Source organism: Equus quagga, chromosome 2, assembly GCF_021613505.1.
Source record: "Equus quagga isolate Etosha38 chromosome 2, UCLA_HA_Equagga_1.0, whole genome shotgun sequence".
Taxonomy (NCBI): Eukaryota; Metazoa; Chordata; class Mammalia; order Perissodactyla; family Equidae; genus Equus; species Equus quagga.
Genome location: NC_060268.1, coordinates 41,374,656 through 41,401,277, shown reverse-complemented (window position 1 = coordinate 41,401,277; position 26,622 = coordinate 41,374,656). Strand labels below are relative to the sequence as shown.

Here is a 26,622-nt window from a genome sequence, read left to right as displayed (position 1 = left end):
TGAAGAGTATGCCCATTTTTAAAGCTTTTTATATATACATAGCCAACTTTTACACCAGAAAAAAAAAAATTCACTTTTTACTCCCACTTATGCAGAGTGTGAGTGTGAGAGTATCATTTCCTGGAACCCATTCCACTTTGCAAATTTGATAGACCCAAAAACGGCATTTTACTGATGTTTAGTGAACAAATGGGAGATTTTAAAAGGTTGAACAGTTTTCTTTTAAAAATAGCCTTCTGTCTCTCTTCTTAGTCCAGTTCAACAATATGTACTGAGTACCAGCTGTGTGCTAGGTACTCTAAAAACCAGGGATGTGGGGAACAAGGGAAGCATTGGTCCCTGGAGCTCACAGGCTGGGGTGTAATTCACAGTAAGAGCCAGACTGATGGGGTCAAGAAAGGTTTTTGGAAGAAATGTCTGAAGCAAGGCCTGAAGGGTTAGTAGTCAAGGTCGCTCAGTAGTGAGTACGTTTAGGGAGGGCCCCACAGGTACACAGGCCCAGAGGGCACAGCATGGATTAAGGCTGGGAACTCTGTCTTCAACATTGCAAATATTTTTCCCAATTTGTCTTCTAATTGTGCATACAGTGATTGTGTGCAATAGTTTTAAATTTGTATGAAGTCAAATCTTTCAGTAATCCAGAAAGACAGTACAAGTGCAGAGCATCAAATGGCACTTGATTAGGCCCTAAGACTCTCCACTGAGATAGTTACCTTGGATTCATGTTGGCAGGTACTCCACAGAACGTTTATCCATCTTTAGAAAGCAGGGGTTCCTTATTCTCATTTGTTGGGCATTTTAGAAATACGGTCACTACATGACTGTCTTTGAGGAGAGAGTTAATCCCTGGACTATGACTGAGAGAAGAATTTAGACATCGTCAGGGGGCCATCTCAGAGCTAGAGCTGGTGAGGTCAGGGATCTAAGAGCACTGGTGGGAAAGCCTTCTCCAGACAGGCCCCGTGTGTACCAGGCCCTTCACCCTCCTGCCAGATACAGAGCTAGACAGTGGGTGGCCAAGCTTCATAATCCTGTCTTACCAGTGCCCACCTGCACAGCCACAGAGCTGCTGATCCTGGCCCATCACTGCTTCACGCTGACATGCCACATGGAGGGCATCATCCGAGTCCTGCAGGCTGCCCGGCTGCTCACAGACAACCACTTGGCCCCCAATGAAGAGTACGGGCTGGTGGTAAGTAATCCCCTCATCTGCCGCCTTTCACCCTGAGGAGACCTTTGAGAGAGCAGAGAGGCTGGGGACCAGTTCAGATCTGATGTGGTTTTAGGGAATTTGCCCATCTGGATCCCACTGCATGCTTGGTAGCTGGCTGGACGGCTCAACCTCTGTGCCAGGTTATGATTTCTATCAGAATCAGCAAAGGCACAGAAATTGAGAGGATCCCTACCATGCTCAGGGCTGTTATACCCCTTTGCCGGGGCAGTTAGCTTTTGTAGAGGGCTAAAACAACTGTATTTCCCCCCCAAAACAAGGTTCAGACCTCTTATCTCTGAATTGAAGTGAGCTGAACACTCAAGCCTCCTGTGCCTCTCCAAATTCTCTAGGCTTGAAACTGACCCAAGTGGCTGCGCCAGCCATTGCGCACTGAACTAAGGAGTGACGGGAAGAGAAGAGTGCCTGCCCAGGAGGATGGCACGTCAGCACTTGATAGTCATGTTTAGGGACAACAGAGGAGAGAGCAGCCAGTGGTGTCCCAATGACTAGCTTTCTGAATCTTCCTCTGGGGTACAGGGAAGGCAGGGAGGGAGACAGGGAGGAAGGGAGGGAGCTAAGCATGGCAACCTGCATTAGCCCTTCTCTCCCCTGGAGTCGGCATCTGAAAGGAACCAAACTGATGAGGGTAGTGGTCTGGCTCAGAGAACAAGTGATGCTGATGCAAGCTGCATTCTCTCTTTTTAGGTGCGTCTCCTCACTGGCATTGGAAGGTACAATGAGATGACATACATATTTGATTTGCTGCATAAAAAGCACTACTTTGAAGTGCTGATGAGGAAGAAATTAGATCCAGTAAGTGTATTGTGGGCTCCAGGATGACATGTACTACTGATATTCAGGAGTCTCAGACTGCCTCAGGAATAATCCCAATTAGGGTGGACCCCTGAGATATGGAGGGAGGGAATTAAGGACTGCCCTAGGACATATACTGTAACCGGTAGCTTAAGGTTACAGAGTTCAGATCAGATAGCCATTATCCTGACAGATGCTAAGCAATGAAGAAAATGAGTTTGTGCACCTCCACCTCAGCCTCTGTCACCTGCCTCTGCTTCTGAATGCCTGCTCTGGCAGGGGCAAACACCCTTCCTGAGAGCGGAAATGGACTGACCCACTTGGAAGGCTGTATCTGGGGGCTTTTAGAGTGGAGAGTTTTCAGGGGACCATGAAAAAGTGTGTTACTAAGAGCTATTAGAAAGTGAATGCCAAGGCCTGGGCCTGGAAAGCTGTGGAGCTATTTATGATGACTCACAGCACAGGAAGGAGGCTTGGAAGCAAAGGCCTGATGTACCAAGGCCTTTGGGCTCTGAGTGCTTGGCTGCCTCAGCATGCAATGTGACATCAGGCATGTCACTCACAGAGCCTGTTTCCAAGTCATTCATTTGGCTGATTCATTGTTTCAGCCCATTTCACCCCTGAAGATTTAAAAAATGAGGCGCACTTTTGGCTTCTGGGAACGTGGGCCCAGCCAAGCAGAATTAAGAGACAAAGCAGAAAAGCTCTCCTCAATGCTGGGCTAGTTTCAGGACAGACCAGTCCAGTTGTCAGGAGAGGAGCAAGTCCTGGACGTAGATGACCTTTCTGATCCCCCGGAGGGTTTTTAAATTGTTTTTGAGGCATTTTTGTTTCTACATTTAAATACTCTTTTAATAACTTTTTCTGTTTACAAAAGTAATGCATATTCAATGTTAAGACACTCGGAAAACACAACACAGGAAAAAGCCCTCTGTGCCTATCTACCATCTGGAGACAGCCACTGCTAACAATTTGATAGAGGCCTTTTCTTTGCACATGTACCCACAAACATATATACATACATATTTACATATTTTTAACAAAACTTGTATCATGCTGTGCAGATATGAAATAGCCTGCTTTTCTCACTTAACAATAGCATATCATGAATATTTCTCAAATCAACGTCAGTTTTAATGGCTACATGGTATCTTCTTAGCCCTTATTTTGGACATGTAGATGATTTCTAATTGTTTGCTATTAAATATCCTTGGTACATCCATCTTAGCACTTTCCTATGCTTATTTCTTTACAGATAGATTTCTAGAAGTGGAATTGTTAGAATAACATGTATGCATATTTTTAAGGCTTCTCCCTTCTGACAGGTTTTACTGTTCACACTCCCACCAGCAGAGAGGTGCCTCTTTTCTTATACTCAGGATAGCATAACCTTTGGAATTATTTTTGCCTATCTTTTCCTTTTTCTTGGGAGTTTTTAAGGAACTTTCAGAACCAAGAGACCTAGCCAATTCTGCCTACCGTGCAGTAGCTGTTGAGACCTTGGTATTTCCTTTTTTATCTGGGCAGAGTGGTACCCTGAAGACAGCCCTACTCGACTACATCAAACGCTGCCGCCCTGGGGACAGTGAGAAGCACAACATGATTGCCTTGTGCTTCAGCATGTGCCGTGAGATTGGGGAGAACCATGAGGCAGCTGCCTGCATCCAGCTGAAATTGATCGAGTCTCAGCCCTGGGGTGAGAAGAGGTCACAGCAGCACCCCTGGGGACAGCGCTGCCAGCCAGGGGAGGTTCTTAGGACTAACAAAGGCAAGAGCCCATGAGATTGACTGCTCCCCCTCAGGTTCTAACAGCTACTCAGTGGGACCCCAGCTGGGCAGACAGTAGATGGAAGGAGACTTGGAAGGCATTTGCCCCTCGTGTAGCCTGTGTCACCCATCAGGAACAGATGCCGTGTAAGCATGCCTTGATGTTTCAGAAAGAAATGAACTAAATGGGTCACTGACTCCTACTCCAGAGTGAGTGCATTTCTGGCCTTTACCTGAGTAAGACATACCTGCCTCCCTGGGAATATGAGCTGGAATGTTTCTAGTCCAGCCCACCAACACTGAGTAGGGTGAGAGTAGCCAGCCTTGGGAGTGAGACACACTCAACAAGTTTCCTTTACTCCCCTGCAGAGGACAGCCTCAAAGATGGGCACCAACTGAAGCAGCTGCTGCTGAAGGCCCTGACTCTGATGCTGGATGCAGCAGAGAGTTATGCCAAGGTAACCATGGAAGGTCTTATTCCAGACTGCCCTTGGGGCTTGGTGTCTGCAGCAGGAATTATTTTGTCTCTGGGCTCTTCCAAGTGAAGGGGGAGGGAGTCATGGGCCAACTAGGGGTACGTAGAAGGGGAGAATTCAGCTGCTGGAGGGTTCAACAGGAGAGATGAAGACAAGTCTTTCTCTACCGGTGCCTCCCTCCACCCTTGTCCCTCAGGACTCTTGCGTGCGACAGGCCCTGCACTGTCATCGGCTCACCAAGTTGATAACACTGCAGATTCACTTTCTGAACACTGGCCAGAACACAATGCTCATCAACCTGAGCCGCCACAGGCTGATGGACTGTATCATGACCCTACCTCGGTTCTACCAGGTGAGCAAGGAAAGAAAAATCTGGCCAGCACTGACAGCATCCTCTCCTGCTGTCCCTCTCAAGGACCCAGAAGTTGACTTACTTGCCTAAGGTCTCAGAGCTAGTGACAGAATCAGGACAGTTCAATTCTCCTGACTTAGCTACCTGATAGATTAAACTGCCTTTCCATGGTAGTATTTCTTGCTAGCATGTTGTTTGAGCAGAGCTTAGAGGATAGTTAGACAGTAACGTCTCCTTCCCCCACCCTGTTAGGCCAGCAGAGAAGCAGACACCTTTGCCCCTTAGACGGCTGAGGTTCAGAGGAACATCCCTGCAGGTGTACCTGGGGCAACATAGGGAGTCTGGGCTTCTGGCAGGCTGGTTCTAGCCCTTTAATGAGGGGTGGTAATCAAGGAATCAGCCCTTTCACCGTTCCTTATACAGTTGAAGTAGGGGGAAAAACATTCTTTCTCAGCAGTTTTATTAATTCATGGTGAGGAAGATTAAAAAGACTGAAGGAAGGTATTTGGGGGTTTAAGGGAGCAGAAATGTCAAACACCAAACTTTTCACCAACCCTGATACATACAGCCTTTTAACATAATTGGTAATGATCACATTCACTGTATGAGTATACAGTATTAAGCTGTTTTCTAAAACTATTTGCCTTCAATTTAATGTCAAGTAGGCTCTAATGGTGTCCTTTTTCCCCTCCATCCTTTTAAGGCTTCTATTGTGGCGGAGGCCTATGACTTTGTTCCTGATTGGGCTGAAATTCTATACCAACGAGTGATTCTTAAAGGAGACTTTAATTACTTGGAAGAGTTTAAGCAGCAAAGGTTATTAAAATCCAATATATTTGAAGAGATTTCAAAAAAGTAAGTATTAAAATGCCTCTGCTTTGAGATAAGGCATGAGTAAGAATTTCATGGCTAAGTCTAACAGTGCATATAGCTACCCCTCTGCTAGAGATGGCAGAGATCTCAAGAATCCCCAGAAGGAAGAGATCTTTTAACACATTTATGCAAAGAGATGAATGAAAACACTTCTTATGGTGCTCTGTACATAAAAAGGGAGGACGGCTACTCAGCCTGCCTCAGGTGCCGAAATCTCTAACATCAGAGGTCCCCTTTAGAGTACTGAACTTATTCTAATAAAAGTGAGCATTAAATACTCATTTTTAATGAAATAATTTCAATGTTTATCAAGCACCCGCTAATATTAGCCTTAGATAATTCCCCATACTCCAGCACCCTCTCCTCTATAGTGATAAGAGTCAGAGCTGACAGCCCTCAATCAAGATACAGTATCTTAACCTGTACATTCTGATGTTTCTTTGTCTAGATATAAACAACATCAGCCTACCGACACAGTTGTGAAAAACCTGAAGAAGTTACTCACGTATTGTGAAGATGTCTACTTGTATTACAAACTAGCTTATGAACACAAATTTTGTGATATTGTAAATGTGCTTCTGAAGGACCCTCAGATAGGGTGCTGTTTAAAGGACATGCTAGCAGGTTAGATGGACTCAGATGACACAAGGGTAGCTACTGCCAAGATTTCATGGGTGCCTGTTTTCCTGTACTGAAATGAGGTATCGACAGCTGTTTGTGATCAGAGCAGAGTGATGCATTGGGGATCTTTGTTGTCCAAGTTGCAAAACCCCAGGACCGATCATACAAGTCCTTTGTGAATAGTGGGTAAAGAATAAGAGAATTTTCACAAGGAAATTCCTATGTAAGACTAATTTTCATCTATACCATTTTATATAGATGTTAGTATTAAAATCAAAAGCTCCATCTTCCTCAGGATGGCTTCTACTTTAGGAGATGATACAATATTGATTAAAGAATATCTATGCCTGCAGATTCCAGTTTCAAAGGAATTTAATATTATTTACACAGTTAAGGAACAGATGGTACATTTCCATTTGTTAGAAACTGATCTCTGTAATAAAATATATTTAAATTCAGTGTTATGTCATTATTACTGCTAAGGAAATCTTAGCCCTTCTCTGCCTTAAAACAATCTTTATTTGCTGTGATTATTGCTGTGTAGTCGCTGCTTTCTGTTAATTCCTCAGATCAGTAGATGGTGCCGTCTTCCACTTGGTGATTTACAGAGCCTTGACGGAGGCTATTTCCTATGTAAGACAAGTTAAAAACGTTTTTTGTTCTGTCCCTACTTTTGATTCTGTGACAGTTTCAAAAAGACTCCAACAACAAATTTGGTTAAATTGCTTAAAAGAAAATATATAATAAAGATCAGCTAATCTATGCTTACAGCTATAACCTGAGTTATAAGCTCAACTACCCCAAATAAATAGTTCTTTTAGATACTTAGGCCTTAGGATCTAAACAACCAAATAATTTCCCCAATAAATAATAATAAGGCAGCCCTATACCTTTGTTGCTCTAGGGTGACACTATTAAGGGCCTGGCAAATCATTTTTGTTTACAGCTAAAACTACTCGTCAAGCACTTATTAAGCTTTATTAAGTATATAGAGAACTCTGATCCCAAGAGCTGTGTTCTATTCTTTCCAAAAATCTCTCTTGGGAGATAACACAAAATTTAAGTCCTCACAATAGTGATTTTATTAAATTAGTTGCTTTATAAAACATTGCAGATGTCATAATTGTTAACATAACAATTTACCAAACTGTAGTTAACTGGTGCAGTTTGCTGAGCATGTTTTATAAAGGAAAGGAAATGCCAAAACCCTGTTAAAGTTATTCCATCGCAGCCTAGGAAAACAAAGGATATTTGTTTCTCAGACACTTAAATCAGGCAAATAAAACAGGTAAAGAGTTTCCCTCCCCCATGTGAAGCACTCCATCAGTAGAAGAGTCTGATAAATATAAACTGGACAGTCTATGCATTCAAGAGATTCCACAACTTGTAATGCAATATTGGAGAGGTTTACGTTCTTCAGCTTCAAAGTTGGAGGGTTTTGGTCATTTAATTTTTAAGTATCAAACGAGTGCTTTTCAGCCGCTGTATCTTCACTCTGAGATAAGCAGTCTTCTTCACAATGTATTTTTAATATCCTCACGCTCAATTTTAAGACAAAGCAATGATAATACTAGGTGCATACCACATGCCCTTGCTGCAAACTGCTTTTCTTGACAAGTTATGAAGTAGTTCAAGGAGGTATGGTTAAGGCTGTATTACTGAAGGGTGCTGGTAAATACTACACAATTTTTTGTCGTGCTGCAACCTTTGTTTCCAATTTAGTGACTGCTGCTATGGAATCAGATAGCAACAATGACAACATTATTAGGTTTGTTTTTTTAAACTATGATTTAGTAGCAACTGAGGTTCCCAATTTTCACCCCTTGGCAGCAAGATCCAAGTTCCCTCTTTTGCACATTAGCACCTAAGTTGTCAAGGGGTTAAATTACCAGCACAAAAGATACTGCACTTCTGATTGTAGCATTTGGCAGAACTGAAAGGAAAGGAAGTTGTGCTACATGTTGAAGGGATTGTGGGCAACAGAAAGAAGACACCAGGAGAAGATAAAATGTCACATGAAGTCTTCATAGTCTTGTACATATCCTCCATCATAACCACCATAATCTGCCAGATCGTCTTTCATGGTGGCCTTTAATCCCCCTCCTGGAACCACACCTTTCTTCTTCTTTTTGGCTTTGCTTTGCTAAAGATAAGAGAGAGTTAATTCATGAGATTTTATCTATTATGGGCATCTTATCTGGTAAATAGCAACCCTCATAGAGACCCAAAGCCTCTGGTCCCAGAAAAACTTTACCTCTCTTAAGGGAGATCCCAGACCTAACCCAGGGAAATTTCTATTAATTCAAAAAAGACGACTGTGAACATGTCTGTAAACAAAAGGATGGTCATGGCACTCACACTCCTGTTCTATTCCAATTTAAATGGTACTGGTGAATTGCCTGACTTTTAAGTTTATTAGGTCAGGCTCCTACTACACTTGAGAATATTATGCCTACACTCCCATCCTAATGTGATACATATCTCCCCATACACCTTGCTCCTTACCTTTTCTTGCTTCTGTTTTTCACTGCAAAGCACAGTCAATGAATTGGTAATCTTTTTCAAGTCATCAATTTCCACTAAAAGAAAAGGCATACCACTAATTTTTAAGCATTTTGAGGAATATGAAAAAGCAAAATATACACTCTTTCACAAGTGTTATGAGAAATCTAATTTGTCCATCATTAACTTCAGTAACTTTGAAAAGGCCAGGAATTTCTCCCTGTTTAACAAAACATGGTAAAGAATCATTCAGTCTATGACTAGGCTTACAAATTAGAACTATTTAAAATGGGAAACTCAACAACAAAAATTTATAATGACCTGTAATCAACACGACACCATTGATCAAAGACAAACTGGAAGTATCATTAAAGCTCACAAGTGCTCCCTACCATCCTTCCTTACCCAGTCTCCAACACACAGAGGTTATACCCAACCCACGTCCTTCCATAACGTATCCTTGACGCTCAGTGAGGAGAAGCTGAATGAACATGGAACAATTCTGAAAGCTACAGATGACAACTCCCCACCCCTTGGGGTCTCCATTTTCTAGCAGAGGAACTAAAATGAAAATAGTAGATATCTCAAATCTCAAGCGTCCTACCAGGAGACAAGCCTGTTTAGTGGACAATACATTCATCCATTGTTATAAAAATATAAAGCTAGAAACAGACACGAGTTTTTAGCTACCAAAAAAGTGTTCAGTTTTGGTTAGAGAGCACTTTCAAAAACAGAAAAAATAGGGGCCAGCCCAGTAGCACAGCGGTTAAGTTCACACGTTCCGCTTCGGCAGCCCAGGGTTCGCCGGTTCGGATCCCAGGTGCAAACATGGCACTGCTTGGCAAGCCATGGTGTGGTGGGCGTTCCACATATAAACTGGAGGAAGATGAGCATGGATGTGAGCTCAGGGCCAGTCTTCCTCAGCAAAAAGAGGAGGATTGGCAGCAGATGTTAGCTCAGGGCTAATCTTCCTCAAAAAAAAAAAAAACAAAACAGGAAAAATAGTACAATCATATGTCACTTAATGACAGAGACATTCTGAGAAATGCATCAGGCGATTTCACCATTGTGTGAACATTCACGGAGTGTACATACACAAACCTAGATGGTATAGCCTACTACATACATAGGCTATACGGTACTCTTATGGGACCACTGCTGTATATGCAGCACTGTATATGACCAAAACATCATCATGCGGCATATGACTGTACATGCAGAATAAAATACCAACTATGGGTATATATCACTCACTGGTCAAATTCAGAACCCCAGCTTAGTCATAATTTCTCAAAGAAAACCCAATTTAGAATTCATTGTGTAGAATTCCTTTTTCTCAATCTTAAAAACAGAAAATACTAGCAAAACCAGTCCCTTCTACATTAGAGCTACACCACCCCTGGCTGTTGGTCCCACACCCTGCCCCTGAAATGTATGACTCCTCTCAGGTCATGGCACCACACCCATGGACCCAGAGAATGGGTGCCAGATCTGTTGAGCAACTTGCACCTGGTCATAGGCTTCCACATTTGGAAAATGAACAGATAACTCCCTGTGGTCTCACTCAGCTCTAAAATCCTGTATGCCCAGAGACCATTTTCCCCAAAAGAAACTTGGTAGCCCCTTTCAAGATATAATTAGATAAAAAAATAAGCCAGTGTTTTATTAGCTGCTGTATTAACAAAGCCCAGGTGTTTCTTTGGGAAGCCACTGTAAAAACATCAAGAAGGCAGCATCAAAAAGCAAAAACAAAACTACTCCAACTAGTTATTTGAGAACAACATTCCCAAGGTAACTGCTAAAAAGCAAATCTTAAATCTAAATTATAGCATCCAAAGAAAAGTTAACCTCCATCTTCCTGAGAATGATGTGCCCCTATTAACTAAAATCAGCCCACAGGGGCTCGAGATTAGAATTACTTACATGAAATACACACATCTCGAACTAAGGCTTCCAAAAAACTGGCATAATATAGTGACTTTTCATATTGTGTAATTTTATCTTTTAACAACTTTCCAAACTCTGTGAAGTCATCTCTTGAAGATGGGTTCATAGCATCTATTCCATAAACTGTATTATTAACACCTGTAGGAGAAAGGGAGCACTGAAAATATCAGAAAGATTTTTAAAAGTTTATAAATCAATTAGCTATCTGGATAACCCTGCTATTTCATTCTAAAGCAGAAATTCTTAACCTGGGTCCACTGGAATCCTTGGACAGAATTCAGGGGGTCTGCAAATTTGGACGAGAAATAAAAATAATAGCTTTATTTTTACTAACCTCTAATTTAGCATTTCCTTTCATTTTGATTACAGGCAACAAATCACAGTGGTATCAGCAATCCTTGACTATTACCAATAGAGATCAGATATTTTCATACCACCTTACAGTTGTTGCAGATATCTTGAAATATTATTCACAGTCATCATTATCTTCAAATTACATTACTTATTAGACCTGCCAATAAATCTTAATGCATTAATAAAGAAACACATAATCACTGTATCACAGAAGTATTTTAATATTTTGATACTTATTTCATTATAACAGATTTCCTTTATAAGTAAAATCCTGTGTTTTTTATTTTATGCATTTAAAAACATATTAAGAGGCCCAGAGGCTTCAGCTGACTGCCAAAGGAATCTCCAGCATAAAAGGGATGCTCTTAAAGTGTTTGTCCAAGAACAGCCCACGGGTAAAGTGGGGAGAAAAGGAAAAAAGCAAATAAAACAAAATGGTTCCTGTGAAAATATCCAGCTAACTACCTCCAGAAGCTAAGCAGGGGTAAACCATATGTTAAATTCCAACAGAACAATTAATCTGGCTGAAAAGGATTCTAGGCTAAGAGACAAAATCACTGATTCAGTATTTTAGCATAAGAAACACAACATTAAAATCCTATTAACCAAACGATGACTATATGAATGCACGTGTTTGCCTTTTAATCTGTAACTGGTGTCCCATATTAGGATTTACGGGTACTGCATAAACCCTTCTCTGTAATAAACACATAGAAGCTTTTACTATCCAATGAAGACACAGGATAATGGCCGAGTGCCCTCTGTAATGAGATGAGTACAGCTCAAACATGCCAAACACACAGCACAGCAACTCTTCAGGTTGCTAGAGACCCACTGAGAGAGAAGGTCACACTTCCGTGGAAAGGAGAATGATCACTACAGTCAGCCTGCTTGATCCATCTTAAAGAAGAGGAAGGGTGGGGGGAAATCAAGATAACTAGATCATTCTTGGCTCTAAGTCTCAATTTCAAAGTTATTTAACTTTTTCAACACAGTCTTCTACTCTGAAAAGTACTCAATGGGTAATGACAACAACAAACTTGGTTAAATGAAGTGAGAGCTCTTAAATACTAACTATTTCTCTGGTCATGTTTCTTACCCTACCCTCTGTGCCACATAAACACTCCGAACTTTTCTCTTTACAGGATCCTGAACATGTTTGTTACCTCATGCACTAACGACAGTGCAGGCATGGCTCACAAAAATGGAAGCCCTCTACAGATAGGGCATGGTGAGGGCCAAGAACGGTTGCAAAAAGAAATGACTCTTAGCACAAGAAGGCACAGCAGAAGCTGAATGCCCCATCAGGACCAGCATGCTACTGTCTAAGTCATACCCAGACTTAAGACAACAGCACAGCCCTACAAGTCAGTTCAATAGTTAAATCCCAAAGCTACAGACCTCACATTTCATCCAGCTGATAAATACATTTAAAGCAGCATTATATCCTACTTGGGTCCAATGACTTTTTATCTTAATAATCTTGTATTTGATACTCAAAACATAATTATTCAAAAATCTGAACACGTATCTCACTCTAAGTAATGAAATCTCAAATATAAACAGATTAAAAAACTGCTAAATGAGCCAGTATCATGTTTCTTCAAAAAGGAGGCATTTTCTGAACTTTCATAACTAGTAAGACTTCCACAGTATTCACTTCGAACTTCAATATTGCACTGCAATCACACCCCCACTTACCAAAAGTTTCTTTTGCTAATTCGAGGTCTGACTCTTCCTGTAATTTCTTTAGCCGGAGTTTATCTGCTAATTGTTCTTCTGGTGTTAACACTTTAGGTTCTTCAGGTTCTTCTAACTAAAATGAGACAGAAATTAAATTTTAAAGGGCTGGGATTATGCTGGACTCAGTACATTTCCGTATTGTATGATTTTTTTTATAAGCACATACAATTATAAATAACAATAAACACTAAGTGCTTACTGTATTTCACACATTCTTCTAAACACTTTAGATATTCTTATCCTAACTTTACAGGAAAAAACCTGAGGCACAGAAACGTTTGAAGCAACCTGCCTATGGTAACAGAAGGCTGACGTGGCTGGTAATGTGACAGAGCTGAGATTTGAATCCAGAAAACTGAGCTTATTTCTATGGCCCTTTAAAAATAAGAAATTGAGATTAGAGACAAGGTGAAAATGGCATTCTCGTATACTGCTGCTAAGACTATATAGTGAAATAACCTTTCTAGGGAAACTTGGTAATATGTACCAAATCATAACATATTTTTATACACTTTAATCAAATGATTCCACTTCTAGGTATTTATCTTAAGAAACCAAAGATGCATACAAATATTTAACCACAAGGATGTCCAATGGAGCATTATTTATTATTTCAAATAAATTCAGAGACAACCTAAAATGTTCAACAACAGAATGGTTAAATAAAGTATGGCACATCCATATGACAATACTTGTAGACATTAAAAAACATGCTTTTTTCAAAGGCTCAGAAAAACATTTTCCCTGTATTTTTTTTATCTTATATTGTATTACTATGAAAGTAACACATTATCATTGTAACAAAAACATACAATAGAAGCTGTCATTATTTCCTAATCCCACTCCTCTGAGATGACAGTTAACAGTTTAGCATATATCATTTCTACATACTGTGAGATAATTTTCTACAACAAATACGTATTACTTTTACTATCTTTTTTAAAGTGGGAAAAAACTGAAGGGAATTCGTGCCATTCATGGTTATCCATGCCTGTGTAGTTTGAAGATTTTGATTCAGAAGTCCACTGCTGAAATAGATCACAATTTACTTCTCATGGAGAAGATGAAATGAGAAAGGTCATTATGCCATGTTAGGAAATCTCAGAACACTTTCTAGAATGAAAAAGGGACATATGTCTACTTAACTGTCTTAGCAGACGTGGACATCATTAAGTATTTCCTGCATCAAAACTGAATATATCTTAATACTTGGCCTAAGATAAACTGAGTACACTCAAACTAAGCTTTCCTTATGTTGGAGACTAATATCAAGATACAACAAAATAAGTATAATTCTAACTTTAATGACTAAGAAAGACGCATCAATACAATTTATCCGACTTAAAGATTCCATTGCTTGTTCTGATCACAGAAATACATATGTAGATATTTTTAGATATACAAATTATTTAAAAACATCTAAAATGTTCCTGACTGGGGGAAAAAGGCACTCTCATATTGTTGGCAAACTGGTGCAACCCCATATGGAAGGCAATTTGGGAACATTTATCAAGACTACAAATGTGATTTGCCCTTCGACCTGGCAATCTCACATTCGGGAATTTATCCTACAAATATGGTTACACCAATTAGAAATGACACACATATATGATTATTCCCAGAAGCGCTGTTTATTAAGGAAAGGACTGGGAAAAAAAAATCTAACTGTCCATCAATAGAACATTGATGGAATAAATTATGGTACCTCTAGGCAATGGAATATCACCTAGCTACAAAAAAAGGTAAAAAAAAAAAAAAAAAGAATGAGGAAGAATAAACCAGAAATCAATGAAAATGGTTTCCTATGGAGGTGATAGGGAATAGAGAGGAGAGGATAGGAATGGATGTTTGAGAAAAAAAAGCCAGCCAATAAAAAATGGAAGAGAAGTCACAGAGTAAGAAAAATCACCATTTTGCAATCCCTAATGAAATAATTAGTCAATGATCATGAATGATACTAAAACTACTGGGTGAGAACTGGACATAAAACTGGATTACTTGCAAGAAGAAACATGTAATTTTATAATAGAATCCTGTAACATAGAATTTTATTTTTATTTTTATTTTTTTTTGAGGAAGATTAGCCCTGTGCTAACATCTGCTTCCAATCCTCTTCTTTTTGCTGAGGAAGACTGGCCCTGAGTTAACATTGTAACATAGAATTTTATAATCAGGCTGTCACCACAGTAACCCAGTGATCAATTTTAGCATCACTAATAATAGGACAGACATTATATGACTCCTGATGTGACGTGATGCAGTATGAAGCACACAGCATTACTTCTAAAGTATTCCAATAAAAAATGCTTACTCTGAATCCAATCAAACTTTTAGACTTAACTGCCAAGTTACAGGAAATTGCAACTATAATGAAGCAATCAGACAAATCTAGAAGGTAGGATGTTCCATAAGACAACTGGCCACTCTCTTCAATAAGTCAATGTCATTTTAAAGAGAAAGAGAGAGACAGTCAATCTAGGAGACTTAGGATATATTAACAACCAAGTGCAACACAAGGTCTTCATCTGAACAAACGATATGTAAGAGACATTTTGGGACAATTAGAAAAATACCTATCAGCTGAATATGAGATGATGTTAAAAATTATCATTCATTATTGGAGCCATCTTGATGTGCTTTATGTCCCCTGTAACCAAAGGACTCCTAAATAATGCAATCACTCTCATCATCAACAAAAAAGTTTACTATACGTCTACAAAATGTAGGAGCTTCTGGTACCCATGAGAGTACAATCAGGCTGCCTGGGTTTGAAGCCTGCCTCTGTCACTTTCTAGCATGTGACTTTAGGTAAGTTACTTTACCGCCCTGTGCCTCATCTGTAAAGTGGGATAATAATACCCCTACCTTGCTGAATCATTGGGAATGTTAAATGAGATAATACATGTCTAAGGCTTAGAACAGCACCTGGCACAGAATGAGTACTCATTAAATGTTACTACTGGAATGTTAAAAAAAAAATTATCATTCATTATATTAGGTATATAATCATGTGAGAAATATTCTTGTTTTTTCAGAGATGCATACTGAAGTATTTAAAGGTAAAATGCACACTGTTATTTACTTGATTATATTTTAGCAAAAAAAGAATCAATGAAGCAAATATGGCAAAATATTAACAACTATTAAATTTAGGTGATGTGTATGATTATTCACTACATTATTTTCTCTACTTTTTTGTTTGAAATTTTTCTTAATGAAGAGAGTCAAGAAAAAAACAAGAAAGTTCTCTATGATCTGATATGGAAAGATCTCCATGATACATTAAATCAGGTGCAAACTCAAAAGAGGAGTAAGAATATATAATTGTATCCAAATACATAAAGACAACTTGGAGCTGTAAGAAATCAATATTTACTTAAGAGATAAAGGGAGAGAAAAAGAATAAATGAGTCAAGGGTTGGGAGTGTTTCTTAATATTGTTTTGATTTTTGAATCATGTAAATGTGTTTCCTATTCAAAAAACAAATCAATTAATATTCCTGATCTTGCTCCAAATAATCAAGAACAAAAACACTTATATAAAACACTTAGATGGCAGAGAAACAATATTTTTATTTCACTCGATATGAACACTGCAAATAAAGACTGATCACAACTAGAAAGAACTGCAGGCACTCGCAAAAATCACTGACCGTGGTCACTACAAAATCATCGCTGTTCCTGAATGCTTGTGAAAACTTAAAAGGCAATCTAATACATAAAGCTTCCAGGTTTAGTTTTTGCAAAAACCACAAATTCAGTTTGGAGACTCACTTATCTGATACTGTCTATTTACAGTCTTTACGAAGCCCTTCAAATAGCTAGGTAATAATACTTACTGCCTGTTAAGACGCTGTACTACTGCTGATGTGAGAATTTTATATTTTAGAAAATGAACAGTACCTACCCTCTTTTTAATTTCTTCTTGCCTTTTCTTCTGTTGTCGTTCTTTCTCTTTTATCTTCTCTGCTATTTTTTTCTTTTCTGAAATTTTTACTTCTGAAAGTAAACAGATGTTTTAATCACAGTTATGTTGAATATTTTCCAGTTTACGGATGAGGCAGACATGATACTTGTATACTTCACGAAACCAAACCTCTCCCAGCTCCAATTTCATATGGTGATTTCCTGGCAAACAAGAATGGGAAGGTTCTGGGAGTCTTCCTTTGTCCTTTCCAACCTGACCCCTAAGACCCAAACATCTCCCTTGATATTTCCCCACAGTCCTTTAGGCAGGACTTAGATCACTCAACTATGATGCCACACCCTCTACTCTCTCCTAACAATATCATTCAAACAGAAAAACGGCAGATATCTAATCCAATCACATTTTGAGGGGAGAGAAGAAATGCAGGGAGAAGAGAATAAAGTGAGAATGGAAAGATGTTTGGTTTCCAAGTAACAAAATTTTCAATTTTGTGAGCATTCTGTCATTTGTCTTAACATAAGCACCAGAGGCTCACGAAGACACAAAACCAAAAATGGAGGAACTCCTGTGGCTCACCTGGTTTTACTTCTGCTTCCTCTTTTTTTTCGTCATCATCATCATCCCAGTTATCCTAAAGAAAAGGACCACCATTAATAATTTTTGCATGTTTAATTTTCCAAGAGAACTTTATTATCAAGTTGTCTAACTCCATAGAAACAAACCTGCTGATATTCTTTCGGTATTGCATTAAATTTATAAATCAATGTTGGGAGAACAGACGTCTTTATAACGTTGAGCTGCCCTAGCCAAGAAAAAGGGCTATCTTCCCATTTGTTCAAGTCCACTTCTGAGTTTCTCTCTTAGAGGTCTGCGCATTTCTCTTTAGGTTTATTCCTAAGTATTTCATCTTCTCTGTTGCTACTGTAAACTGAGTTTTTTTCCTTTTATGTCCTTTAACCAGTTATTATTTGTGTATAGAAAAGCTATTGTTTTTGTACGTTAAATTTTGTATGGTGCCCTGGTGGTCTAGTAGTTAAGATTCGGTGCTCTCACCCCTGCAGCCCACATTCATTTTCCAGTCAGGGAACCACACCACCCATCTGTCGGTTGTCATACTGTGGAGGCTGCATGTTGCTGTGATGCTGAAAGCTATGCCACCAGTATTTCAAATACCAGCAGGGTCACCCATGGTGGACAGGTTTCAGTGGAGCTTCCAAACTAAGATAGTCTAGGAAGAAGGACCTGGCCAGCCACTTCCGAAAAAATTAGCCATGAAAACCCTATGAATAGCAGCAGAGAACTGTCTGATATAGCACCGGATGATGAGAGGATGGCATAAAGAGAGGAGAGTGTTCCACTCTGCTGTACACAGGGTTGCTAGGAGTCAGAATCAACTTGAGAGCACTAACAACACACTTTATAGAATTCATTTATCACTCAAATTAGTTTTATCATGGATTCTCTAGGGTTTTCCGGGTATACTATCACATCATCCACAAATGAGATAACTTTACTTCTTTACCAATTCTTACATCTCCACCATTAATTTCTCTTATCTAATTATACCACTGGCTAAACTTCTAGTATAATGTGAAGAGTGGCAGAGATAATAGGCATCATTGCCTTGTTCTTCTCTTAATGGAAATGCCTCTTGTATTTCCCCATGAAGGGCTATGCACCCCACATTTACGCAGTAACATTTATCAATCTTTTTTTTTATTCCCTGTGTATTTTTGAGTCAGTTAGATAGTTTTTTCTTACAGTAATGAATTTTCTTCTAGAACATGTATGCTTTCATTGTTTTATCATTTACATTGCTGATCCATTTGGAGTTTTTTCTTTTTATGGTGTTAAGTGTGAACCTAATTTTAATTTTTTCCAAATGGTTATGCAGTTGTTAGAGCATTATTTATTAAAAAGTCCACCTTTGCCCTTAATTTACCATATACTAAATTCTCATGGACATTTGGTTTATTTCTGCTTTCTAGCCTATCCCACTAGTCTATTGTCTCTTCATGCACCAGTACCATACTGCTTTAATTACAGCGGCTTTATGGTATGTTTTTCTATAGGTTAGGGCTAGTTCCCTCATGTAGGTTTTGAGGGATTTTTAGTGTTTTCCTGGCCATTCTTGCACGTTTGTCTTTCCACATGAACTTTTATATCAACTTGTCTAATTCTCTAAGAAAGCTTCTCCATTAACAAAACACAAGACAACCAAACCAAAACTAATAGCCTTTCTTAAAGTAATGCACAATTTTTTTTAAATAAAAAATTGAGAAAACTTTATACTTCTGACTTACCCATATGGAAAAGCATCCAACATTCTAGGCAATGAATCGATATTTCAAGTGATATTCCATACAACATAACCTTGGTTAATGAATTAAACCTACAGAATATTTAAGCCCAGTATTTAAGAGGAGTCAAGAAACAAAGTATTAAGCAATTTTCTAAAGGGTCCACAGAATTTAGAAGGTTTAAGCTTAACAGAGATAGACACAGCCCTGTATTTAAGTAGGGCTTTAATCTATAGGTAGCCTGGCCGTTGTCTCAGCAACCACCAGGCACACTATGACACGGCATTTGAAGCTGAGCCACAGGATGGCAGATGCAAAGCAGGAGGCTCTGACGCTACTGGAAGATGCAGAGGCTGACTAATGTACCCTAACTATGACACGAAGCTTCTGGTTTTATAAGGAGACAGATCATAAATCTGAATCACTCCAGGTATATAAACCAACCAAGCCTTGATTCTTAATAAACATCTGTAAGTCCACCAAAGAAATCAAATGTCCTGATTAAGGCTATCCTGGGGTATGCAAGCAGAGTGGGAAGAACTTTGTAGAAAAGTAAAAATATTTTTATAATCACCTTACCTTGGCAATTTAACTCATAGTTCACAGTTAACTGATTGAAAGCAAACCAGCTAATCATTGTTTGGACATCTAAGACACAGAGTTAGAAATTAGAGAACAAATGTTTGTATTACCTGGTTTGCTTACGTGTTTGTATCAAAACACCATAGTACAAAAGGAACCAGAGCGCTAAAAATAAAAGTTAACTAGCAGGAGTTTTCTGTTGTTCCAATCTTCACAGAACATAGGAAAGCTGAGTCTGTGAGTGATATGCTGCTTAGGTGGTGCTTCAGATAGCCTCTCTTAAATGACCATTTGCTTACTTCCAGGGGGTGCATATTTATAACTCTCTACTAATAATAGTAATGTTAATAGTAACAATAGATAGCATTTACTGAGTGCTTACTTTGTACCAGGTACTGTGCAAAGGGCATTCCATGTAATAACACAGTTAACCCTCAAAAAAGTCCTGTTAAGGGGCTGGCCCCATGGCCAAGTGGTTAAGTCCACGCGCTCCGCTGCAGGCGGCCCAGTGTTTCGTTGGTTCGAATCCTGGGCGCAGACATGGCACTGCTCATCAAACCACGCTGAGGCAGTGTCCCACATGGCACAACTAGAAGGACCCACAACGAAGAATGTACAACTATGTACTGGGGGGCTTTGGGGAGAAAAAGGAAAAAAAATAAAATCTTTAAAAAAAAAAAAAAGTCCTGTTAAGTAACGTAATTTATCTCCATTTTACAGATAAGGACACTAAGGTCCAGAGATAACTATCCCACAATCTCAGGGAAAAATAACGAAGGAACCTGTTCTGAACAGACTAAAATTCCTTTAAAGTGTCATAGTAAACATGACTTCTTACCTGAGTCCTGAAGTATAACATAATTATCTGGAAACCAGGTCCCTCCCCACCAAAAGCCATTCTTTCAATTAGCTCTGGAATGAGCTCCCTTGGAATCACAGGGAATCTCATCAAAGAGAAGGGTTATGGCACATACTAAGAAGATATGCCCAGCTATCATATCAGCTACCCATCTCAAATTGCCTGTGATGGTTTTCTACTAACTTTAAGAAACTAGTCTAGCCGTCTTTGGCACTAGGAGACCAAAAGGGGAGAAGTATGGATGAAAACAAGCAGCTCCATCTCAATAACTCCAACATAGAGAAAAAGACACAACAGAGGAGCATTTGTTTTCAGTGCTGATGTCTCTCAGTTCCCTTTCCCAGTAAAACCTCACCCCCACCCCTCCCATATCACTGCTCCCTCAGGATCTCATTCACACCAACTCTCTGTCCGACCCCTATCCCAGTCCTGCTTTCCCCATCAAAGCATAAACCTCATGCCAGACAGTCAGGTTAAACTGTCCTATCAATGCAGACATAATGAGGCTACCACAGAATTCCACCACAGAATGGATTTTAGTAGCAAAAGCAGTGGTTCCTGTCAACAAGTCCTAGAACAGCCATGATATCTGCTCCTCAGTTCATCAAAGGACCATGAAAGGCAAGCCTTGCCTGTAACCCTTACACGTCAGTACGTGAAACAAATCTGCCCTGAAGTTACTACCATACTAGGGACAAGTCCCTAAAGAAGGGAGCATGTGACGTCAGCAAAAAAAAGACTGGTCATACTTTCAAATGCAATCCCCAAAGCAAACAACCAGGTAGCTTTCCCCAGGAACTTAAAGAGTTTTTGTTTCCTTAGTTACAAATTTGCAGATGCTCAAAAAGTAAATGTAAGGTAGAATGTCCAAATCTGCTCAATTTTCTGTAAACACTAGGGCTTTGTAAACGCTGACAATAAATTCAGATAAAACGCACAAAGAGTACATAGAGAAACACATAAAATTAACACTTAAAATAGGAAGTAGGTCTATAATTTAGTAAGCCTTAAATGCTTATTTGGTTCAAGAGACTTTCAATATCTAATTAAATTCCTTACCCAATTATTTCTGATAGCCAATAAATCCTCCAACTATAATATCCAACTTATCTCCAAAAGAATCATCCACACCGCTCTCCTAAAACAGCCAACTTCCTAAGAACAGACGCTGTTTATAAACTACTTGCTCATCTATATTCTTGTTGTACACATACATATCCAACATAATTTGAGCCATTTTTCTGAAAGAGATGGATGCCTTTCAAGTTTAAACAATGCTCCCCAATCAAACATGACTAAGAACTGAAAACAAAACAGAAAAATTTTAAGCCATGCTTTCTTTTTATTTCTAATAATGTAGCCAGTAGTTGGCTGGTCTGTCATTTTTATAACGTACAACTGCAGAATGTCACGTGCAATCAGAGAACACATTTAGGGCTGAAAATGCTTTCCAACTTAAGCAAGATATATTTATAGATCATCAAATAGAAGTAGCTTCAAAAGAGCAGTAAAGTTTTTCTGCCCCATAGCAATAGCCCATTAACTGACACATGCTCCTTCCTCTTTTTTCTTTAAGTAGTTTGGTTTAGATAAAGCATAACCTCTTATAGGAAAAGAGTCTTCTACTGGTATAAAAGTAAGCTGTACTGATCTGCTCTGAAAGCCTCAGAACTCTGTAAGGAGCTCCTGGCAAGGCTGGACTTCCCAGCAAAGTTCAGTTTTTAAAAGATGTTCTTTTAAACGTTCTTCCATCATCTCAGAACTATGCTAGTCTCTGGAAGCCAAGGTACCTTCCTCAATAAATTCTACTTCATTTAATTCAATTCATTAAGTTTTTAACACCCTACCAAGTATGGCTCAGCACTCAGTTGAATTCTATCTCAACGCCTACTTGTCTCATATTCAGAACTGTTATCAATCAATTCTACTTTAAATTCCTGGCTAAACAAGATCAAGATCAAGACACTAAACACTAAATAAATGGCTTATTTTCAATGGTCCAGCATGACAAATATGTTAGGTAAACACTGTTCAGTAACAAACATGCTTCCTAACTAAAAACAGAGTTTAAAAAGTGTCAGGGTATTGAAATGATATAATTGGGATTTTCTTCAAAATAATCTGGTTGAGGGAGGAAAGCAATAGTGGAGATCTAGAAGAAACAAAATTGGTTATAGGTTTATTAAACTTTTCTTTCTACCTCTGTGTATGTTTGGGATTTTTCATAGAAATTACACACACACTTCAAGATACCCATTTTCTGGCAAAATGCCCACCTTCTGACTATTTCCCAATAGTCTCCCATTTTTCTGAAATATAGATCCCTTTCTTTATAGATGCTGTTTCTGCTGGAAAAATGTCTTTACTTTGGTAGATTTAAGCTATTAACCAGGATAGGATCCTAGGAGACAGCTGAATGGGTTAAGATGAGGCAGGCAGTTCTCCACTAAGTCAGTTATCTAAGATCTTTTTAACAAATTTTATAACAACATTATAGAAGCAAATGCCTGAGATGCTTGAACACAGCCAAGAGAAGTTTTAAACTCAAAACAACTCTACACCCTTTGAATAAATATAGCTTCTAATTTGTTCTACCGAAATGCTGGGAGCCGAGTAAAATGGAGTGAAAGTTGTACTGTCCCTGCTGGCAGTGGGTAGGTACTCACTGCCTTCTTAGTCAACACAGCCTACACATCATTCCAGCAGTGGAGGAGTCGTCCAGTGATACAAGTCAAGCGAACAATTCCCTCCCACTGCCTCTGCAAAACATCAGGATAGTACGAAAGGTAAAAGAAAGCCAGTGCGACAGGAAAGCATGCTCTAGTTCTCACCCTTTTAACTGGGAAGCAGCACAGGCTCCCTCCCATGAATATTAACAATTCTACAGTTTCACCTAAATCAACTGCTGCCACTGCCAGAAAGCTCTTTGAAAAGTCAAGGGCAGCAAAATGCTATAATATCTACCGAAAGACAGTAAACTACGGGAGTAAATTACTGTAACAAAGACCTCACTTTCTCTTTCATTTCTCAGGACATTACAAATAACATTAAATGTATATTCTTAAAAGTTAAACACTAGATGCTGACATAAACTGAAGACTTACTGTTTCTACATATCTTACGTTTGAAGACTTTTTAAAAATTCACATATATTTAAGGACTATGATTATTCAATCTTACGGAAACTAAGCCTTGTTTGCTTTTCCTTACAAAAGGATTAAGTACTAAAACATTAGAATTCAGAAATTTGGTATTATCCACTACCATCCAAGCTGACAAAATTCAACTCTAGATTGGTAACCCTGAGCAAGCAAAAACTTGCTTGAGAATCATGGTCACTCCATTCAAAACACAAAATTCACAGTAAATAGCCACTGTGGAGGGAACTTACCCCTTCTGAGCTTAGGAAATCACGAAACGTGGCACAAAATAAGCCCCAGATACTAGATCTAAACAACTTAAGCATATTTTCCATTAGCCAGAAAAATTAAGACTACATCTTGAAGTGAGAGAGAATTAACACTTACTGAGTGCCTACCAAGTACCAGGCAACTCTGCTGAATGCTTGACTTAGTATCTCACTTAAAATACAAAACAACCCCTAGGTAGCTCCTATAATGACAATTTACAGATTGAGAAACTAAGAAAGAAAGATTAAAAAACTTATTTATGACTACAAATATAGAAATGTCAAGGCAACAATAAAATCCCAGGTCAGCCCAATTTCAAAGCCCAGGAATCAAACTACTCCATAGATACCATACCTTGGGAATCTTGGAGAAACTCAACAGAAATAAACCAACATTTCAACTTGGAAATAAAATGGATAAGTTCAGCTTTCTTCTCCAAGATCAACATCAAAGGCTATATAAAAGAAATAAGTTATTTGTATAAAAGAAAGAGACTCTGCACTGAAAGAGTGACTGGACAAGATGATCTTTCTGGTCCCTTACAACTTGTAAATCTCCAAAACTAGTTCCAAGTGGTCAGAATTATATTTATCAAGATTGATACCATTTAGATTCAATAATCTCAGGCAGGCTACTTCACAATCAGTCCCGACTACTCCATTCAAACTTCATTTTCTGGTACTTCTTTCCTGATTTCTCTAATCTTTTCTTCTCATTTGCTAACTTATTCCCAACTTTCATAACAGATGTCTTAACTGCTGCATCCAGTATGCATAGAAAAAGTGAAGGGACCAATGTGAACTAAAGGCTCAAAACAGAAAGTTCGCTACAACATGGGAAGATAACTAATATCTTGCAATGAGGCTGACAACACAATCCATTCCCACATCTACACAACACGTTAATGAACCATCTGAGTATCTTCACAACAGTACTGCTCTTTTTATTAAACCCAATGTCTGCAAAGCTCCCTTCATTCTTGAACCTGGCTGTTTGATAAACTGAACATCCACCTCATCAGACTCAGAAGAAAAGGGTAAAATCCAAACAAAAGCAGTATTAAGTCCATAGTGATTAGCTAGCAGAAATTTTTTCAACCCAAGCAGAAAAATTGTAGGGTTCTCAGTATATGCTGAAAGGGAGACGTTAGGAGAGTAAAACATTCACTAAATGAATCAAAACCACAAAAAAACCATTTCCAATCCATACAAAACTTTATCTGCACAAATATAGCATAAAAAGATTTTGAGAATTTTGTTAGTAAGGGTCTTAACATTCTGGGCTTGAGACTTTCGTAGCTACTTAAAAGAAGAAAAAAAAACCCACGAGGAATGCAGTAGTCCTGATGTCATCTGAAGCCATATGATGAGCCCCCAAGAGTTCTCAAAACCAAACGACTAAGGCGTATCTGGTTCAGACCTACAAGGCATAGGAAAAAATAAACACTGGCCTCCCTCGTCTACTCCAACCACCAAATCTTCCATATTTTCTTGGACATCGTTCGTGTTTAGATGAATAACTCACTCCTGTCAACTCCCCATTTTTCAGGTTTCTGACCCCTGGCTATCTCAGGACTCAGTTTATCCTTTTACCCCAGGGTCGGGGAAGGAAGGCTAAAAGTTATGTCGCTTTGCTGTTTTTATTTGTCTTATGTGAAAAACAGGTTGAAATTAAATAACATTTCACTCACCTAACTGCTCGAACAAATACTACAACTGGGCCTTCGGGGACATAAATTAGTTACCGGCCCTGGGGAGACCTCAGCTCGAAAAAGCAGGTGGGTTGCAAGACTTTCCATATGGGACGAGCCATGCGGTTCAATCCCCAACTTCCCCGTCTCATCCCGGCGAGCGACTCCGGACCGCGAAGTTTGCACGTGGACCGGCCCGGCCGCTGCTGTCACCTCCTGTCGCCAGCTGGTGGGTGGAATGCAGCCCGGGACGCGGACCCTCCAAGAAGGGCTAGGGCCCGGGCCGCCGAGCTCGCCAAGAAAGACCGAGGCCACGCTGCCCGTCCCCGGCCTATATGGCCGGCGAGCGGAGGGGAAGAGGGCACCGCCGGGCCCTACGCTGGCGCCTGGACCCACGGCCCGCAGGCCCGGGCGGCGCCCCTGGGCCCAGAGTCCGCCCGTCCGCCCGTCGGCGGGGAATCCCGCCCGCGACGGCGCCAGCCCGCACCCGCGCAGCCCGGAGCCCCGGCCCGCACCCACCTTGACGTCCTCGTCCTCGTCCTCGCCTTCCCAGCGATCCCCGCCGGCGGTGCCGCCGCCCCCCACCTTCCGCACCGGGTCTTCCACGGAGAACGTGTCCGCGTCTACGGAAGAGAGCGAGCCGCGTTAGTGCCTGCCTCGCCGTGAGGCCAGCGCCGGCCCGGGCCCTGCCCCCGGAACTTCTCCTCACCCCAGGAGTCCGAGTCCCCCGCCGCTGCCGCCGCCGCCGCCATCTCGAGCCGGGCGTGAGCGTGTGTGAGGGGAGCGCGAGCGGAGTTAGCGCGGCGGAGGTGAGTCACTGGATTTGCTCTCGTTGGCCGGCGCGGGGCAGGCTGGGACCGTGGCTGACTACGCCGGGACCCAAGCCCCGCCCCCTCGGGTGGCGGCGGCGACGCGCGCGCGGGCGGGAAGGGGGCGTGGAACACGGCCAGCGGAGCGTGGGGAGGGCGGGGGCGACCCCGAGCGTCCAGTACCCCACGGCGCGGAGCGGTTCTGGAGGATGGTGGGGCGGGGAGAGATGAAGCGGCCAGGAGATCGCCACCCCAGCCTGGGTCCCCGGGGAGGAAACGTGAGTGCGGGGAAGTTAGCCGCGCAGTCCCTTGCCTAGCGCTTGGGCCTCGCCTGTTCTCGCCACCCCTCGCCTGCCAACCCCAGCCCCACCTGCTCGGGTGCG

General features: G+C 40.4%; 2 protein-coding genes across 5 annotated transcripts in view; one reads left to right on the top strand and one right to left on the bottom strand.

Annotated features, from left to right (window-relative positions):
• SPG11 (SPG11 vesicle trafficking associated, spatacsin) overlaps window positions 1–6,573 on the top strand; it is a 75,696-nt gene extending 69,123 nt beyond the window's left edge. The window contains exons 34-40 of one of the 4 annotated variants that reach the window (XM_046654055.1): window positions 1,059–1,192; window positions 1,919–2,026; window positions 3,554–3,722; window positions 4,163–4,251; window positions 4,466–4,621; window positions 5,325–5,476; window positions 5,943–6,573. In XM_046654055.1, coding sequence (XP_046510011.1) covers window positions 1,059–1,192; window positions 1,919–2,026; window positions 3,554–3,722; window positions 4,163–4,251; window positions 4,466–4,621; window positions 5,325–5,476; window positions 5,943–6,123 — 989 coding nt within the window. In that variant the 3' untranslated portion in view covers window positions 6,124–6,573. Of the gene's footprint in view, window positions 1–1,043; window positions 1,193–1,918; window positions 2,027–3,553; window positions 3,795–4,162; window positions 4,252–4,465; window positions 4,622–5,324; window positions 5,477–5,942 lie in introns of all 4 variants that reach the window. The other 3 variants (XM_046654053.1, XM_046654054.1, XM_046654052.1) reach the window with 3 other exon arrangements.
• A 600-nt stretch (window positions 6,574–7,173) lies between these two features.
• EIF3J (eukaryotic translation initiation factor 3 subunit J) lies at window positions 7,174–26,292 on the bottom strand. Its single transcript, XM_046654056.1, has 8 exons — window positions 26,140–26,292; window positions 25,950–26,053; window positions 17,166–17,220; window positions 16,569–16,660; window positions 12,620–12,734; window positions 10,541–10,702; window positions 8,621–8,694; window positions 7,174–8,258 (listed from the first exon to the last, which is right to left on the bottom strand). Exons 1-8 carry the CDS (start codon window positions 26,180–26,182, stop codon window positions 8,127–8,129), a joined length of 777 nt encoding a protein of 258 aa, XP_046510012.1. The 5' UTR covers window positions 26,183–26,292; the 3' UTR covers window positions 7,174–8,126.
• Between the last annotated feature and the right edge of the window lie 330 nt (window positions 26,293–26,622).